The 19908-nt window shown below is 38.7% G+C and overlaps 1 protein-coding gene across 5 annotated transcripts in view; it reads left to right on the forward strand.

Moving 5' to 3' along the window:
• Positions 1-11263, forward strand: part of TGFBR1 (transforming growth factor beta receptor 1) — a 57264-nt gene extending 46001 nt beyond the window's left edge. For all 5 annotated transcript variants that reach the window (XM_060609204.3, XM_060609207.3, XM_060609208.3 and 2 more), the window contains 3 exons: positions 1-125; positions 1838-1968; positions 6735-11263. In XM_060609204.3, coding sequence (XP_060465187.1) covers positions 1-125; positions 1838-1968; positions 6735-6860 — 382 coding nt within the window. In that variant the 3' untranslated portion in view covers positions 6861-11263. The remainder of the gene's footprint in view (positions 126-1837; positions 1969-6734) is intronic.
• Positions 11264-19908: the final 8645 nt, after the last annotated feature.

The raw sequence follows: 19908 nt of genomic DNA on the forward strand, positions 1-19908 counted from the left end.
GTACATGGCCCCCGAAGTTCTAGATGATTCCATAAACATGAAACACTTTGAATCCTTCAAACGTGCTGACATCTATGCAATGGGCTTAGTATTCTGGGAAATAGCTCGACGATGTTCCATTGGTGGTAAATTTCTCCCCCTCCCCCATTAGTTTGTCATGAACAGAGAAGCTGTTCAGGGATAGCCTTGTTTTTTTTTTTTTTAATTAAAAAAATTTTTGTTTAATGTTTATTAATTTTTGAGAGAAAGAGTGTGAGAGGGGGAGGGACAGAGAGAGAGAGAGAGAGACAGAATCCAAAGCAGGCTCCAGGCTCTGAGCTATCAGCACAGAGCCTGACACAGGGCTTGAACCCATGAACTGTGAGATCACGACCTGCGCTGAGGTCAGACACCTAACCGACTGAGCCATCCAGGTGCCCCTAGCCTTTTTTTATTGAGTGTAATTACACATATCAGCAGTGATCACTGAGAGTGTCAGAGAAAATAAAGGAGATAAAATCTGTGGTGAGAGGAAATGACATGACACACTTATTCTAGTGTATTCTTTTTCTATTTTCCATTTAAATCTTGGGAGCATCAGAAACCAAGCCCTTGTTATCTTGACATATAGTTATTTAGAGTGGATGACTACTTGAGAGGCCACCCAGGAAGCTGTTTCTAAATTATAACTGGGTCGGGGCGCCTGGGTGGCTCAGTTGGTTGAGCGCCGACTTCGGCTCAGGTTACGATCTCGCGGTCCGTGAGTTCGAGCCCCGCATCGGGCCCCTGTGCTGACAGCTCAGAGCCCGGAGCCTGTTTCAATTCTGTGTCTCCCTCTCTCTGACCCTCCCCCATTCATGCTCTGTCTCTCTCTGTCTCAAAAATAAAATAAAACGTTAAAAAAAAAAAAAAAAAAAAAAAAAAAAAAATTTTAAATTATAACTGGGTCAAACTCATTTTCCCCCCTGAGATTGTGGGTATTTTGTCCAACTTCATAGCTGGAAGTTACAAATACAGAATACAGTTATATCACCCTTACACTATGTTTTAAACTAAGTTTTAACTTAGGTTTAGTTTTAGATTGAGAAACTCCCATATTTACTTGAGGAATAGTTTCTTATCCTTGGGGGCCCAGGCTTGGTTGAGACTAGGGTCTCAAGTTTATGTAACAGTAAGAGGGGGAGCATGTCTCTTACAGTGAAGAGGACAGATCCAAGTAGAGGTAAAGGACTTGCACCTCCGATTTACTTGTAGGATTTACCTCTCCGTGGTAGAGTGTAGATCCCTGTGCCAAGTGAGAGGGTAAGCGCTCACAGAATAAAAACTCTCATTTTTTGTACCATAGGGTTCTATAGGAAACTGTCAATCTGGTCAACATAGCTCATGGTTAACCATCGTCAAAATAGCCTTTGATGGGGCGCCTGGGTGGCTCAGTCAGTTAAGCGTCTGACTTCGGCTCAGGTCATGATCTCGCGGTCCGTGAGTTTGAGCCTCGTGTCAGGCTCTGTGCTGACAGCTCAGAACCTGTTTCAGATTCTGCGTCTCCCTCTCTCTCTCTGACCCTCCCCCGTTCATGCTCTGTCTCTGTCTCAAAAATAAATAAATGTTAAAAAAAATAGCCTTTGCTGATCCCATGGTGATATTTAGTTGCAAGCTGTACTGGACCCAGTACCAACTCAGAAAGATGGGTTGTTGATGCAGATGTGGATGAGACAGACCAAGCCATAAGCACTTAGCTAATTCATGAATGGAACCCTGAATAGGACTCTCAGGTGTTCCTTTTCTGTCTGGACAAAGAATGGTCTGGCATTATCAATAAATTCTTCAAAATTGTTGTTGTTGTTTTTAACCAATATAGGAATTCATGAAGATTACCAGCTGCCTTATTATGATCTTGTACCTTCTGATCCATCAGTTGAAGAAATGAGGAAAGTTGTTTGTGAACAGAAGTTAAGGCCAAATATTCCAAACAGATGGCAGAGTTGTGAAGTGAGTATTTCTTTTGGATACTATACAATTTTCTAAACTGTTTCTGCTTGTTAAGTGGAAATTTGCCTCTTTTTTTTTTAAGGAAAATAGACACAAGAATTTCTTTCTTTCTTCCTTTCTTCCTTTCTTCCTTCCTTCCTTCCTTCCTTCTTTCCTTTCCTTTCCTTTCCTTTCCTTTCCTTTCTTTTTTTTTTCATGGCAATTAAACCAGTGAGTGAAAAACAGTTTTCATGTTCGATCTCCAGTCCATCAAAAGGGCCATGGAACATTTGCAGAGGCTGTCAGTGTATCAGAATAGTGTTTAAATCTACCAGTGAACCAAGGCATCTGCATTTTATTTTATCTACCTATTTTGCTATCTGTCTTTTACATGGAGTGTTTAATCCTAATGCACTTACCGGTCTGGTGGAATTTAAGTTCACCATCTCTCTCTCTCTCTCTCTTTTTTTTTTTTTTTTTTGATAAGTACATTCCTTAATCTCTATCACCTATTTAACCCATACCCCCATCCACTGGCCCTTTGGTAAACATCAGTTTGTTTTCTGTATTTAAGAGTCTATTTCTTGGTTGTCTCTCATTTTTTTTCTTGTTTTGTTTCTTAAATTCCACATATGCGTGACAGCATATGGTATTTGTCCTTCTCTGGTTGACTTATCTCACTTAGCATTATATCCTCTAGATCCACCCATGTTGTTACAAATGGCAAGATTTCATTCTTTTTTGTGACTGAATAATATTTATCCATTGGTTGTTTCCATAGTTTAGCTATTGTAAATAATGGTGCAATAAATGTAGGGGTACATGTATCCCTTTCAATTAGTGTTTTTTGTAGTTTTGAGGTAAATACCCAGTAGTGCAATTCCTGGATCGTAGGGTGGTTCACTTTTTAATTTTGGGGGGAATTTCCATACTATTTTCCAAAATGGCTACACCAATGTGCATTCCCACCAGTAGTGCAAGAGGGTTCTTTTTTCTTCACATCCTCACCAATGCTTGTTTCTGGTTTTTTATTTTAACCATTCTGACAGGTGTGAGGTGATAGCTCATTGTAGTTTTGATTTGCGTTTCTCTGATGATGAGTGATGTTGAGCATCTTGTGTTTGTAGTCATCTGTATATCTTCTTTGAGAAATGTCTATTCATTTCTTCTGTCCATTTTTTAATTGGATTATTTTGGGGGGTATATACTTGTATCAGTTCTTTATATATTTTGGATACTAACCCTTTATCAGATATGTCATTTAAAAATATCCTCTCCCATTAGTTTTGTTGATTATCTCCTTTGGTGTGCAGGTTTTTATTTTGATGTAATCCCAATAGTTTATTTTTGCTTTTATTTCCCTTGCCTCAGGAGACATATCTAGAAAAATGTTGCTACAGCCAATATCAGAGATAATTACTGCCCATCCTTTCTTCAAGAATTTTTATGGTTTCAAGTCTTACATTTAGGTCTTTAATCCATTTTGAGTTTATTTTTGTGCATGATGAAAGAAAGTGGTCCAGTTTCATTCTTTTGCATGTGACTGTCCAGTGTTCCCAACACCATTTGTCTTTTTCCGATTGTGTATTCATTCCTGCTTTGTTGATTAATTGGCCAAATAATTATAGGTATACTTATTGGTTTTCTGTCCTATTCTTTTGATCTCTATGTGTCTATTTTTAGGCCAGTACCATACTATTTGAATTACTACCACTTTGTTATATAAGTTAAAATCTGGAACTGTGATACTTCCAGTTTGGTTTTTTTGTTTTTGTTTTTGGTTTTCCTTCAAGATAGCTTTGACTGTTTAGAGTCTTTTGTGGTTCCATACCAATTTTAGGATTGTTTGTTCTAGTTCTATGAAAATGCTATTGGTATTTTGAGAGGGATTACATGAAATGTATAGATTGCTTTGCGTAGAATAGACATTTTAACAATATTTGTTCTTCCATCCCATGAACATGGAATGTCTTTCCATTTCTTTGTATCATCTTGAACTTCCTTCATCAGTGTTTTATAGTTTTCAGAGTATAGGTCTTTTACCTCTTGGGTTGAGTTTATTCCGAAATATTTTATTGTTTTCAGTGCAATTGTAAATGGGATTGTTTTCTTAATTTCACTTTCTGCTGCTTCATTATTAGTGTATAGAACTGCAACAGATTTTAAAAAATTTTTTCAAGTTGATTTATTTATTTATTTATTTTGAGAGAGAGAGTGTGAGTGGGGGAGGGCCAGAGAGAGAGAATCCCAAGCAGTTTCTGTATTGTCAGTGCAGAGCCTGGTGAAGGGCCTGATCCCACGAACTGTGAGATCATAACCTGAGCTGAAATCAAGAGTACTTGGAAGTATTCATGCACTCATTAAGTAGAGCACATTATTAAACAGATGGCTTTTTTTTTTTTTTTTTTTTTTTTTTTTTTTTAGAGAAAGAGCGAGAGCCTGAGCGTGAGCTGCAGAGAGGGGCAGAGGGAGAGAGAGAATCTGAAGCAGGCTCCATGCTCAGCATGGAGCCTGATGTGGGACTAGATCCCACGAACCTGGGATCATGACCTGAGCTGAAAACAAGAGTCAGAAGCTTTAGTTTTACTGAGTCACCCAGGCACCTCTAAACAGATGGCTTTTTAAGCATGAGGAAAAGGTAGCAGTTAACATTAAGAGCACACATGCAGTTTACTGAATTAATGCCATCGCTGTCATTTTTGTTTTTTCTCAATTTGATTAGTTTTATATGTACTTTATACTAATTCAGTCTTACACTTTTCTAGGGTTTTATGAATCTCCTCTCAATAGTTGAAACACAGTAAGAACATGAAACTGATAGAATAACTGAAGAAATGTCTTGCAAAATCTTCTGATATTTTCCAGTCTGGACTTATAGATCTCTAGGCCCACTGTGCAGCTTTCCCCTTGGGATATCCCTCACCTTTGGGAGGATTCCCTCACCTGGGATTCCCTTTCCCTTTGTTATGGTGAATATTCTTTCCTGGCTGCATGACTTCCTGTTTCTGGTTTATTCAGGTTCCTCCCTCTTTTAAGTCTCTGCTCAGACGTTACCTTGTTATACCCATTTCAAATATCATCTTCTTTCCCTGGCATATTTTATCTGCTTCCCTAAATGATGTTTCTCTGTAGCACTTACCACTGCCCGTCCATGTATTTTACTTACTTATTAATTATATGCTTTGGCTCTCTAGAATGTGAGCTTTATGAGGGTAGGGATTTTGTCTGTTTGCTCGCTATTGTATCCCCAGTACCTAGGACGGTATCTGGTAGATGGTAGGCTGTCAGTAAATTTATTATTTTGTTGAATGAGTATATGTATGTGATAGGAACTTGATCCTTTTTATCTGGAAACAAATGTTCATTTCTAGAAAATGTCCCTGAAGTATTTCTTTGATTTGTTCCCTTCCATTTTCCTCCATTCTTTTTTTTTTTTTTTTTTAAGTTTATTTATTTTGACTGTGAGAAAGCACGAGTGGGAGAGTAGCAGAGACAGAGAGGGAGAGAGAGAATTCCAAGCAGGTACTGCCCTGTCAGTGCAGGGCCTGATGTGGGGCTTGAACTCACAAACCATGAGATCATGACCTGAGCTGAAGCCAGGCACTTAACCGACTGAGCCATTCAGGCGCCTCCTCCTCTGTTCTCTTTCTTACAGTCTACTTATGAATGGTAGACCTCTTGAAGAGGCCTTCTAATTTTCTTGTCTTTTCCTCCAGCTCTGGTTTTTTTCTACACTTTCCGGGAGGTTTATCAACTTTTATCTTTTTTTATCAGGTTTATTTTCCAATTCTTCTGTCAAGTTTTTCCAAAGTCAAACAGGAAGCAAAAAAACGATCAACGGTAAATCTAACATGAACATTTTCTTTTATCTCCTTAAGGATATTAATGATAAGTTGTTGATGTTTTCTTCTCTGTACAACTGTTTTTTCCAAGTTGCTTTGTTCTGTATCAGCTTCTGCATTCATATTGCTTTCTCTGGTGTCTAATCAAACTCCTGCTCTCTTCCTGTTTAAAAATAGGATGCTAAAAGCCGATGGGAAGCTTTGTGCACATGAAGGGAGCTTATCACCTGTGATCTTTAGGGTGATCTAACTGGGTTACTCGCTTGGAGAGCCACTGATGGCAGTATCTTCAGGTCTTTCCACTTGGGCTCGCATTCCCCAGAGAGGACTCTTACAGTCTCTTGCCTGGAGGAGTGTCTACAGGTTGTGGCCTGTGTTTTGGGGAGAAAGCTTATGGTCTTCTCATTTAGTGAGTTGTCAGTATGGAACTTTGCCCCCATGTTCCCCAAGTCAGAGGTCTCTGCTTTACCCTCTCAGATACCAATCTCTAGTCTTTTGCTGGTGGGGGGCTGCAGTCACCCAACTATGTGATGCTCAGGGAGGGGCAAGGATCTGGGGTTCCAGCTCTTTTGGCTGATCCTATTTTTAGCTTGCACTTCACCTCAGAGGAACTCAATGCAGTTAATTCCTCGGATTTTGGGGGCGTTTCAGTGTGAGTCAAGTTCCTTATTTGCCATGTACAACTCTGGTTTAGGATTCAGATTTTTTAGGTCTGCTAATAAGTAAGTCACCCCTTGTCCATCTGCTTTCCAGCTGCTGACAACAGTACCCTACTGAAGGGAATTGAGGAGGTTTCTATTCATTTGTTATTACAGATAATGCTGAAACAAACAAAAACTTGAACGTATGTCACTTGGAAAGAAACTGTACAGCGTAAAGATCTAATCCAGATGAATGGAAAGTGGTGCATGCGTTAACTATAATTTTTCTTCTATTTTCTTGCAGGCCTTGAGAGTAATGGCTAAAATTATGAGAGAATGTTGGTATGCCAACGGAGCTGCTAGACTTACAGCTTTGAGGATTAAGAAAACATTGTCACAACTCAGTCAACAGGAAGGCATCAAAATGTAGTTCTGTGGCTTCGCCTGAACTCTGCTTTTCTTCAGATCTGCTCCTGGGTTTTAATTTGGGAGGTCAGCTGTTCTACCTCACTGAGAGGGAATAGAAGGATATTGCTTCCTTTTGCAACAGTGTAATAAGGTCAATGAGAAACTCCCCAGGATTTCTTTGGACCCAGGAAACAGCCATGTGGGTCCTTTCTCTGCACTATGAACACTTCTTTCCCAGGACAGTTACAAAGTGTTGTGTAGTCTACCTTTATTTTTTATTAACACAAAACTTGGTTGTTTTTTTGTTTTTTTAAAGATGATTGCTGATCTTAACTTTAGGTTAACTCTGCTGTTCTGAAGATCATCTTTAAGGGTAAAGGAGCTGGATTGTTGAGTTACATGAAACATTTCTTATTTTTCAGGAAAGTGATTTTATTCCTGGTTAGTACATTCTCAGAGGATTCTGAACCACTAAAGAGTTTCCTTGATTCAGACTTTGAATGTACTGGTCTATAATTTTCAGGATCTTAAAACTAACACTTATAAAACTCTTATCTTGAGTCTAAAAATGACCTCATATAGTAGTGAGGAACATAATTTATGCAATTGTATTTTGTATACTATTACTGTTCTTTCACATATTCAGAACATTACATGCCTTCAAAATGGGATTGTACTATACCAGTAAGTGCCGCTTCTGTGTCTTTCTAATGGAGATGAATAGAATTGCTTAAAGTCTGTGTGTCTTAAAACCTATAGTATTTCAATTCAAGAAATTTATTTATCTGGGTAGCCCAGACTTTCTCTGTCTAGTTTTTTGGAGGAATTTTTGTAGTATGTCATTTGGTAGTCCATTTTGAAAATGCCTTTCTCCTACCAAAATGTGCTTAAACCACTAAAGAAATGAAGTGGCATTAATTGGTAAATGTTATCATGGTCATATTTGAATATTCTCACTTCAAGCTTTTGCATTTAAATTGTGTTGTCTAAGTATACCTTAAGTCAAGTGGCACTCTAGATGCTTATAGTACTTTAATAATTTAAAACTTGTAGCCTACAGACTAATTTTTCTAAAAGGGAAAATTTGTCTAGCTGCTTGTGAAAAGTTGTGTGGCATTCTGTAAGCCATTTTTTTCTTTATCTGATCAAAGACAGTGTTATTTTTTTAAGAAATGAATTACATTTAAAATTAGGATATGGTTGATGTTAAATAATAGGTTTTTTTCTAGGAAGGTAAAGGTAATTAATAATTTGAATAGCTAACAGGTGTGCAAGAGAGTCACATTCGTTATGTCGGAGTCAGTGTTCAGTGGGCTTTCTGTCTTTGTAACTAAGGTCAGAGTTCGTGTGGTTCTGGAGTCTCACTACCCTTTGAAGAAGGCAGCTTCTAATTCAGTCTTTCCCTCCGTGTGCGCATACTGTGCACAAGTGCTTAATCTCCATGGTTATGTAACGAGTTCAGTACACCCTTGATATTTGGGAGTGGTAGCTAAAGAACATCCTGAGTATAGGTTCTCCATTTACAGATGTTTTTAGTCAAATTAAATGTTTCAAGCAAACTCGTCATGGTCTTCACATTAACTTGAAACTAACTTACAATAACTGGTTTTTACTTCCAGTGCTAAAAGTCCTTTAGGGCTTTTATAATTTTCAGAGTTCTCTTTATCACTGTGATCTTATTCTGACGGGAGAGAAAAAACTATCATAGCAATGAGGCAAGACATTGACTTTATACTGCTATCAGTTTCTAAATGAAAGGGTCAGAATAACCTTTACAGTATTTTGGTCAGTAAGAGATAGTGGCCATTTACACTGACTGGGCTGCATTCTGATAATGTCTTATCTCTTATACATAGAATAAATTTGAAAGACTATTTGGTCTTAAAGCCAAAGTAATTTTAGAATGAATGACATATACATAGGAATTTAGTGTCAATTTCATGTGTTTAAAAACATCATGGGGAAAATGTGCTTAGAGGTTAATATTTTGACTCCAAATCTGAGTTTTTTCTGTAGTTACCATGATTTTAATTTTGTCAAAGCAAATGAATGAGTTTGAGGGGTTTGTTTTTATAAATATGTTAGATTTCCTGTTTAATAATCTCTAGCTCTGTGATTATAAGTACCTTTTTTTTTTTTTTTTTTTTTTTTGGCCATTTCTAAGCCTACCAGATCTGCTTTATGAAATCCAGGGGACCAATGCTAAAACTATTTTTATATAATTTTAAGAACATACCAAAAGTTCTTGTCTGATTTGAAATTGTGATACATAATTTCTCACTTTCCTATAAGGTAAAGTAATCAACTTTTACTGAAGATATTCTTTACTGAATCAAAGATTGAGTTGCAGTTATACTGTTCTTGCCTAAGTGAATAAAATGTACTTTTGGGGAGTCAGGGAATTTTTTTTAAAGTTGGAGTTTAGTTCTAAATTGGGTTTATTATTGCAGCAAATTCCTTTTTTGGCTAATGAGTTTGATAAACCCCATTTGGCTAATATTGGAAACGGAAGTCACTTAAAAGATGAAATAGATCCTGATTGCTACGGCCATAACTGCAGATAAGTTTGACTAGAGTGTTAATTTTGTCACTCAGAAACACAAGCGTTTGTTTATGCTGCCTGTCTTCAGACGTTCACCTTCCAAGATTAAACTTGGCTTAAAATGTACCTTCAGACCAGTTACCTGTCCACGTCCATTTTGTCAGTACCCTGGAGGACTGGGGATGAGGGAGGTACGACCCGGTGGGGCACAGGTGTCCCCGGTCCTTCCTTTATAACTTCAGCTTAGTTTTCTCAACCGGCCTTCCTGCTGGTCCCTGCTCAGAGACCATTGCCTTGCCGCCACCATGCCCTGCCCATATCCCCTCAGCAGCCTTTTGACTGAATAGCTGCTTTTGGTATCTAAATGATTGATGGAAACGTAGGACGTGCTTCCATTTCTTCGAGTCATGGGGTGTTGCTGGGAGGGCTCTCCCAAGTTTGGAGACTGGGTGGGTGATGGCTCTGCTGGCTGCCTTGTTGTGACTTCAGTTATGGCCAGGGAGTGGGAAGGCAGCAAGGTGGCAGTATGGCAATAGGAGTTGTGCCAGAAGCAGTGGCCGATCCTACCCACTGTAGGACAGGGTAAGGTCTGAAGAAGGGAGCCTGTGATTCTGCTGTAATGATATTGCTCAAGAAGTGCCTCGAGTCAGTGCACAGTGCCATGGCCATCAAGATTTCCAAATTTCAGTTCTCCTTATGACATTTAGTGATCAGCTCATGCGTGAGCTACCTTCTGTTCCCCCCTACATCGCGAACTGTCCCACTTAGACTGTTTTGTGAAACAAGATGGCCTATTGCCAATTAAAATGCAGAACAAAATCAGTATCCCAGTAGACCTGTCATATCAAGAGTTTATTTTTATCCTTGCACTGAAAGAGTGATTATAAGTCAACTGTTTCTTTTTGTTTCTTGACTGTGGCAGTGTTCTGGCTCCAAATGATGGAATTTCCAAACAGTGGTTCTGTTACAGCTTGGCAGGAAATGCCAATTCAGATATTTTTGAGATCCTAAAGAATAGCTCTGGACATGTAATCTGTAGCTTCTTGAGTGTGATTAAGAACACTGAAATACCCACGGGCCCCTTCCGGCAGTGCTGGGATTCTAAGTCATTCTGAAGATTGTCAGTACATTCAAGCTTTTCCACACCATTATGCAATCTTACTTGTAATTGTAAACTTCTAAGAATGTGGTTAATAATATTCAACCTGTTTCTTAAAACTTAAAAAGAACTTAAGTGAATTTGTTTTTATTTTTTAACAAGATTTATGAATTGAATATCGTGAACCGTGTTTTGATATCCCTTTTTCACCTTGTGCCAATGGAATGGGGTGTTTGATATTTCTTTCTATGTCAAGGAGATGCTTCAAAATGTCAATTGCTTTAAACTTAAATTACCTCTCAAGAGACCAAGGTACATTTACCTCATTGTATATATAATGTTTAATATTTGTCAGAGCATTCTCCAGGTTTGCAGTTTTATTTCTATAAAGTATGAGTGTTATGTTGCTAAATTACTCAAATGGTACTGTATTGTTTATATTTGTACCCCAAATAACATCTTCTATACTCTCTGTTTTCTGTATTTTATTGTATTCGTGCAAAATTCTTTTGGCTTTTACCAGTGTAACCTCTGCCCTTTCGGATGTGTACAGAAAATGTCCATGTAAATTTTCATTTAAGTTGAATGATTTTGAGAAACCTATAAAGAGGAAAGAAAAACAAAGACGACAGTTCCCCAGAAGTTTTTAAAAATTGTATATTGTATTTGTAGTAATATTCTGAATGAGCTGTAAATAGGAAGTAGAAGAGCGATGCTTATGTCGGGTCCTAACACTACAGTAGAGAAGTGGAAGCAATGCAAATAAATGACTTTTTTTTCCCAAGTGCTAGTGGCATCATTTAAAATAAAGTATGTATATTGGACTGAGCCATGCTGATATGAAATGCAGTTGCTATAGACAGATACTAGAGTCTTTGGATTATTCCTCAGTACAAGTTGCAACATGGTAACGGGGCTGAGAAGTGCCCACCTGCCTTGAAGGTGCATCCGTGGCGTCCTCCCACATGCGTGGGGGTGCCTGATCTGTCAGGGGATGGGATGGACCTGCCTCCACGTGAACTGCTTATTGTCTCTCACTCCGCAGGTTTGCTAATGTTTTGTTAAAGATGTTACTATTTTGATTCTCAAAGTTTTTTCAGTGATTTTCAAAGGAAATTGAGTGCATCCTCTTTCCTAATTTAAGGATTTGTGAGAATTGGCATTTTTTTTTTTTTTTAAGTCAGTTTGAACAGTTAGTATGCTAACTTGGCCGATAAGGAAACTGAGAAAATAGCAGTGGAGAGAGGTGATGTGTCCCCAAACTCTTGACTAACATTGAGAAAGGTTTTATGGATTGGATTGTTCTTGCGTTAAACACTGTCACTTCAGTTCAAAGACTGGATTTAGGGATTTTTTTTTTCTTTCTCTATACTAAAGAAGACACATCACCAGGATGTAGCGCTTTTATTGAAAGATGGAAAAAAGTAAAGTTATTTTTAAAATACAGATTCAGAGAAACAGCAGAACTAGCTTTATACTGGTCTCTTCTATTTTGGAAAAAGTGTTTTTACATATGTGGCCTCCCGGACATATCTTGTAGCTCTTCACCGTCTGTTTGGCTTTACCACTGAGGATTTACAAAAGAGTGGGGCTACTCTGAAAGACAAGAAAATCTTGATGTTATAAAAGGTAAGGCCGAGTCATGCAGGGCTCAGCCCTGCATATTTTTTCAGAATTGGGAAAGAAACTATATTAAATCATTATGGGAAAAAAAAAGGATTCTTTATGAGAGCTAAAGAGAAATAGAAAAAGTAAGAAACTTAAGAGAACTATTTTCTTTCCTGTTAGAAGGAATAGAATTATAAAGGGGGATTGGCAACTTAAGTATTTCAAAAGGGAAAGGGGAAAGAAACCATTGACGGAGGGTACAGAAAAATAGGAAGTAAAGGGGAGTATTGGCATGGACCAGTAATGAAATGTGCACATGTCATAGGCAGCACTAAAACACTGGGATCTTGATGTTGTGGTAGATGGTGTGCAGGGAAGTCTAGTTCTTTGTTAGAGGTGTGGTTGATAGACTATTTGGTAACGTTAGACATTTTATTTTTTCAAAGGAATCTTTATTTTATTTATTTAGAGAGTGCAGAGGAGAGGGGCAAGGGGAGAGAGAATCCCAAGCAGGCTCTGCACTGTCAGCATGGAGCCAAGGTGGAGCTCAATCCCACGAACTGTGAGATCATGACCTGAGCTGAAATCAAGAGTCAGACGCTTAACTGACTGAGCCACCCAGGCACCCCCGCCCTAGTGTTAGACCTTTTAAAAGGAAAAACTGTGGGAAGGGTTATGGATGTCAACCATAAAGTAAAGTTAGAGCTGCTGCTTGGCACCCCGGATACCTAGAAGAGGAGTCAGCTGGTCATTGGATTCATAAACTGAAATACATGTGGGCATTCAGCGAGTGATGGATTAAATGCACTTTTGAGATTTAATTCCAGATGTGCAGAGATCATTGTACTGATCATCACCTAATGTGGAGTTTTCCCAAGTGCTTTTATATGTATGGTCTCACCTGACTTTTGCAACTAGGACAGATGGTGGCCAACTGAGTGTCCTGAGGAGGGTAGAGAGGACTTGGAGGAGGCTGGCAGTCCTTCCTTTAGGGAATGACTGAAGGTGAGCTGGCTGCAAATTGGATAGAGGGGTGAGGCCAGAGAGGGCAGATGCTGTGTAAGAGTCTCAGGAGCAGCTTTCTCTCCCTCACTGGCTTTGCACTTGGTGAGCTTCTTTAACCCAGAAGCTTCTTTCACTCCTGGCTTCTTCCCTGAGAGTTCAAAGCCTTGTAGCTTGGGAGGCTGGTGGCAGCCAGCCAAGTCCCAGAGTCAGACCCAAGGAGAGTGAGACTTCAAAATATCTCTCCTCATAGCAAAACAGACAAACCAAAACACTCAAAAAACCTAGAAAGCTGAACATTCTAGATGTTCTCAATACGTAGCAGACCTACCTAGACCTGAACAGGCTAGAGCAGTTATAAGCAGTACAGGTGGAATAGGCCACAGATGACCTACAGGTGCACGTCTCTCTGGTTCCTGGGTAGGGGAGGCTCAGGGAGGGCACCTAGGTACAATGGAGCAGGTTTATATACACCAAGCTCAGATCTTTCCTTCCTTTTCCAACTACTGGATTCCTGAGAGTGTAGGGAGGGTGATTCCTGCTGCCCTGAGCTCTAGTCAGCTTAGAAGGGCTGGGCATCCTGTGATTATGACCCAGATTTAGGGCCTGTAGATTTGGGATTAGGTTGCCACTCTCCCCAGTAGGCTCCAGAGTATCTGATATTTCTACATCTAATCTTAAAGCCCACTGGCGTAACAGTCCCCTTGGGATCTCTGACTCGAGACCAGCAAAGGGGCTGTGGGCTCATAGGTGATCATTGGACTTTCAGGAAGCTCCAGGGACTTCTGGAGGATTTGGACACAAGTTAGCTTTCAGAAATGAAGGCGTAAAATAAGGTGGCAAAATAAAAAGATAAACTAAACCAATTTTTTTTGCCTATGGATCTGTTTTTAAATTCTTCAGAACGAAAATATGATGGCTACTCGAATCCACAGGATAGAATGAAGAGTCCTGTAAATGGTAAATATGTGAGTAAATATAAAGGATTGTATAAATGTATGGCTGACATAACAATTACTACAAACGTGCTTCTGATGATACCCGCTTAAGATCGCACACTTCTACGTGTAGTTCGGAAGTTCAGGGATAGTGTGGCTCAGTTGGCTCTCTGATCCTTGGTTTTGAAGGTCAAAATCAAGGTGTGGGCTGTACAGTATTCTTTTCTGGAGGCTCAGTATAGATTGACTTACAAGCTCATTCAGGTTGTTGGTAACATTTGGCTCCATATGGTTGTAAGACTGAGCCCCCGTTTCCTTGCTGACAGGAGTTGTTCTCAGCCTCTAGGAGCCACTCACATTTCTTGGCTGTTGGCTCCTTTCCTCCAACTTCAAAGCCAGCAACAGCAATTTGGTTCCTTCTCATACTTCATCTCTCTGGTCTCTTCTGCCTCATCTCTGTATCTCTCTTCCACTACATTTCTCTCTGATGGACTCTTCTGCCTCCCTCTTCTATTGTTCAGGGCTCATGTGATTACACTGGGCCCATCTGGATAATCTAGGATAATTGCCCTATGTAGTAACCTTAATTTCATTTGCAAAGTCCTTTCAAGACAGCACCTTGATTGAATAACCAGAGGATGGGAATCTTGGGGAGACATTTGCTTACACAATAAATGTATGTTTTCCTTTTTTTAAATGCCATGCTATTGTATAATGCAATAATAACACTGTATTGTTGGGGTTATAACATAGGTGCAATGTATATTATAATAATAGCACAAAGGAGGGAGTAGGAATTGGAGCTATATTGAAACAAAGCTTCTGTATTCATTGGAATTATGTTAATATTAATCTGAAGAATATTGTGCTAAATTGAAATGCATATTATTGTAGTCCCTAGAGGAACCACTGAAATAATACTCAAAAAATATAGTTAAAAAATCAACAGAGGGGTGCCCGGGTGGCTCAGCTGGTTAAGCGACTGACTCTTGATTTCATCTTAGGTCATGATCTCATGGTTCATGGAGTCGAGCCCCACGTTGGGCTGAAAATGGAGTCTGTTTAAGATCCTCTCTCTTCCTCCTTCTCTGAGCGTGTGTGCTCACTCTCTCTCTGTCTCTCAAAAAAAAAAAAAGTTAAAAAGTTACAGAAAAATATATACTGCAAGTGATAACCATAAGAAAGCTGTAATGGCTATATTAATATCAGGTAATGTGGGTTTTTAGACAAGAAATACTACTAGAAGTTGAGGACATTTCAAATGATAAAAGGGCCAATATATCAGGGATATACAATAACTATTAATGTATATGGGCCTAACAACAGAGCCCCAAAATACATGAAGAAAAAGTGACAGATTTGGAAGGAGAAATAGACAATTCAACAATAATATTTGGAGATTTCAATATCCCACTCTTAATAACTGATAGAACAACTTGACAAAAAGCACATAAAAGAATGCTGCTGGGGTGACTGGGTGACTCAGTTCAGCTTTTGACTCTTGATCTCAGCACAGGTCATGATTTTGCAGTTCCTGGGACCAAACCCCATGTTGGCCTCCATGCTGACAGCACAGAGCCTATTTGAGGTTCTCTTTCTCCCTCTCTCTCTGCCCCTCCCCTGCTCTTTAAATAAAGAAATAAATACTTAAAAAAAAGAATGCTGCTGGTCAACTTGTCCTGACATTTGTAGAACACCACCCACCAGCAGCAGACCACACTTTTTTCAAGTCCACATGGAACATTCTCCAGGGAAGACCATATGCTGTGCCGTAAAACAAGTCTCAACAAGAAATTTTAAATCATAGAAAGTATCTTCTCCCACTATGTTGAAATTAAATTAGAAGTCACCAACAAAAAGAAATCCCCAAATATATGGAAATTAACACACTTTCTAAATAACTCATGTAATTGAGGAAATCACAAGGGAAATTAGAAAATAATTTTAACTGAATGAAAATGAGATGTCAATTTAGTGTATGAAGCTAAAACAGTGCTGAGAGGGAATTTTATAGTTTTAAATACCTATATTTAAAAAGGTATTTAAATCCCATGAAGATTGATGCAAAATCCTTAACACAATATTGGCAAACTGAATCCAATAATAAATAAAAAGATTTATACAGCAGGACCAAATAGGGTGTATTCAAGGGCCTCAATCTTGATTTACCATCCAAAAATCAATCTTTTACACCATATTTATAAAAAGGGATAAAACCCTTCTTTTTATAAATGGACACAGGAAAAACATTAGACAGAATTCAACACCCATTCATGATAAATACTTAATAAAGTAGGAATAGAAGGCAACTTCCTCAACCTAATTAAGTACTTTTCAATTTATGAAAAACCACAGCTAACATACTTAATGGGAGGGGGGAGTGCTTTTCTCCTGAAATCAGGAACAAGTCAACAATATCCACTCTCATTATTTCTATTAAACACTGTAATGGAGGTTCTATCCAGTTCCCTCTCTTCCTCTCCCAAAAAAGATAAAGTCATTCAAAGTGGAAAAAGAAAAAAAAAAAACTATCTTTATTCACAAATGACATGATCCTGTAAGGTTTGAAGGAATCCACACACACACACACACACACACACACACACACACACACCACACACAAAACTACTAGAAAGTAAATTTAATATGGCTGTAGAATACAAGTTCAATATACCAAAAAAAAAAAAAAAAAAAGATCTATTGAAATCCTCTCTATTAACAAACAATACCCCCCAACAAAAAAAATCCACCCACAATAGCACAAAAAGAATACAGAAATAGATTTATTTCACTGAAATTTACAAAAGTTTCTGAGAAATTAAGGATGTAAATAAATGGAGAAACATTCCATGTTTGTGGGTTAGAGGATTCAGTACTATTATAATGTCAATTCTACCCAAATTATTCCATAGGTTCAACTCAATCCCTGTCAATATTCCAGCAGGATTGTTTGTTTAGAAATTGACAAACTGAGGGATGCCTGGGTGGCTCAGTCGGTTAAATGTCCGACTTCAGCTCAGGTCATGATCTCACGGTTTGTGAGTTTGAGCTCCACATCAGGCTCTGTGCTTATAGCACAGAGCCTGGAGCCTGCTTTGGATTGTGTCTTCCCCTCTATCTGCTCCTACCCCGCTCATGCTCTATCTCTCTCAAAAATAAATATGTGGTCTATTCTGGAGAATGTTCCATGTGCACTGGGGAAGAATGTATATTCCACTGCTTTAGAATGAAATGTTCTGAATGTTAAGTCCATCTGGTCCAGCGTGTCATTCAAAGCCATTGTTTCCTTGTTGATTTTTTTATTATCTGTCCATTGCTGTGAGTGGGCTGTTGAAGTCCCCTAGTATTATGGTATTACTATCAATGAGTTTCTTTATGTTTGTGATTGATTTATATATTTGGGTGTTCTCACATTTGGAGCATAAATGTTTATAATTGTTAGGTCTTTTTGGTGGATAGACCCCTTAGTTATGATATAATGCCCTTCTTCATCTCTTGATACAGTCTTTATTTTAAAGTCTAGATTGTCTGATATAAGTATGGCTACTCCAGCTTTCTTTTGTTGACCATTAGCATGATAGATGGTTCTCCATCTCCTTACTTTCAATCTGAAGGTGTCTTTAGGTCTAAAGTGGGTCTCCTGTAAACAGCATATAGATGGATCTTGTTTTCTTATCCATTCTGTTACCCTATGTCTTTTGATTGGAGCATTTAGTCCATTGACATTTTAGAGTGAGTACTGAAAGATATGAATTTATTGCCATTATGTTGCATGTAGAATTGGAGTTTCTGGTAGGGTCCTCTGGTCCTTTCTAGTCTTTGTTGCTTTTGGTCTTTATTTATTTGTTTTTTTCTTTTTCATTTTTTCTTCCCTCAGAGAGTCCCCCTTAAAATTTCTTGCAGGGCTGGTTTAGTGGTCACAAACTCCTTTAATTTTTGTTTGTCTGGGAAACTTTTTATCTTTCCTTCTATTTTGAGTGACAGCCTTGCTGGATAAAGAATTCTTGGCTGCATATTTTTCTGATTCAGCACATTGAATATATCCTGCCACTACTTTCTGGCCTGCCAAGTTTCTGTGGATAGGTCTGCTGCAAACCTGATCTGTCTTCCCTTGTAGGTTAAGGACTTTTTTTTCTCTTGCTACTTTCATGATCCTCTCCTTGCCTGAGTATTTTGTGAATTTGACTACTATATGCCTTGATGATGGTCGGTTTTTGTTGAATCTAATGGGAGTCCTCTGTGCTTCCTGACCTTTGATGTCTGTGTCTTTCCCCAGGTTAGGAAAGTTTTCTGCTATGATTTGCTCACATAATCCTTTTACCTCTATTTCTCTCTCTTCCTCTTCTGGGACCCTTATGATTCTGATGTTGTTCCTTTTTAATGAGTCACTGATTTCTCTAATTCTTAAATCATGCTCTTTTGCCTTAATCTCCCTCTTTTATTCTGCATCATTATTCTCCATAAGTTTGTCCTCTATATCGCCAATTCTCTGTTCTGCCTCATCCATCCTTGCTGCCATGGCATCCATTCGAGATTGCAGCTCAGTTATAGCATTTTTTATTTCATCCTGACTAGCTTTACTTCTTTTATCTCTACAGAAAGGGATTCTAATCTATTTTTGACTCCAGCTAGTATTTTTAATATCATGATTCTAAATTCTGGTTCAGACATCTTGCTTGTATCTGTGTTGGTTAAGTCCCGGCTGTCATTTCTTCCTGCTCTTTCACTTGGGGTGAATTCCTTCATTTCATTATTTTGAAGAGAGAAAAGGAATTAATGGGTTAAAAAAAATAAAATAAAAAAAAATTAGAAATAAAAAATTAAAACCAAACACACACACACACACACACACACACACACACACACACACACAATCGAATAAATGATGCTAGGTCCTAAGTGTGTTTTGGTCTGAGTGTTGAAAGGGGCTTGATAGATTAGAGAAAAAAGGGGGGAAAAAGGAAAAAAAAAAGGAAATCATTTGAAAATTTGAAAAGATGAATACACTGAAGTAGACTAAAATGAAATGATGGAAGTAAACTATAATTTGAAAAAATTTACACAAAAGTAAAAAATATAGTAGAAAAAAATTAAATAAAAATATTTTTAATAAAAATTGAAAATAGCAATGAATTTTTTCTCTTTCTGTATTCAAGAAAGAGAAACAAAAAAGAGAAAAAAGGAAAAAGGAAAAAAAAAAGAAAGAAAATTGAATAGATGGACCGGCAAACAGACTGAAATACGACTGAAATTACTTCACTTTCCCCTAGAAATCAAACTACGAAGTGCTTTATAGTCCATAAACTAAGCAGGCGGTGAGACTTCTGTTCTTGAAGAGGGAGGTTGGCCCAGTTGGGCGGGGCTTAGTGTAACAACTCCGTTCTCCACTAGATGGCGCTACTAGCCTACTGGGGTGGCTTGTTGTGGTGCTTGTAGGTGCGAATGCACATGCGCGGGAGCGGTGAAAATGGCGTCACCCAGCTACCCAGTCTCTAGTATCGGGACTCTGTTCTCCCAGATCAGCAATCGCACACCTGTCCTTTGTCTTCGGCTTCCATCCACTCCCCGCTTTTACACAGTCTGTGACCAAAGCTCCAGGAAGCACCTCCCTCCTGAGTTTTGTCTCAGGTGCAGCTGTTTTTCCCGACCCCTTACTTCTGAAGGTCTGTGGCTTTGACCCGTTCTGCCCTTCTGCAGGAGGGTCTCACCGAGTAATGGCCAGGTGCCAGCCACACCCAGGAACGTTCACAGGACTGTGCTGCTGCTGATGCCCAGAGACTGCAGCCAGGTGCCAGCCCACCCCAGCAAAAGTTCGTGAGATAGTGTAGCAGCAGCATTTCAGGAATTATGGCAAATCACAACACACATCTAGCACCAGGTT

The sequence above is a fragment of the Panthera onca genome, chromosome D4 (assembly GCF_046562875.1).
Source record: "Panthera onca isolate mPanOnc1 chromosome D4, mPanOnc1 haplotype 2, whole genome shotgun sequence".
NCBI lineage: Eukaryota > Metazoa > Chordata > Mammalia > Carnivora > Felidae > Panthera > Panthera onca.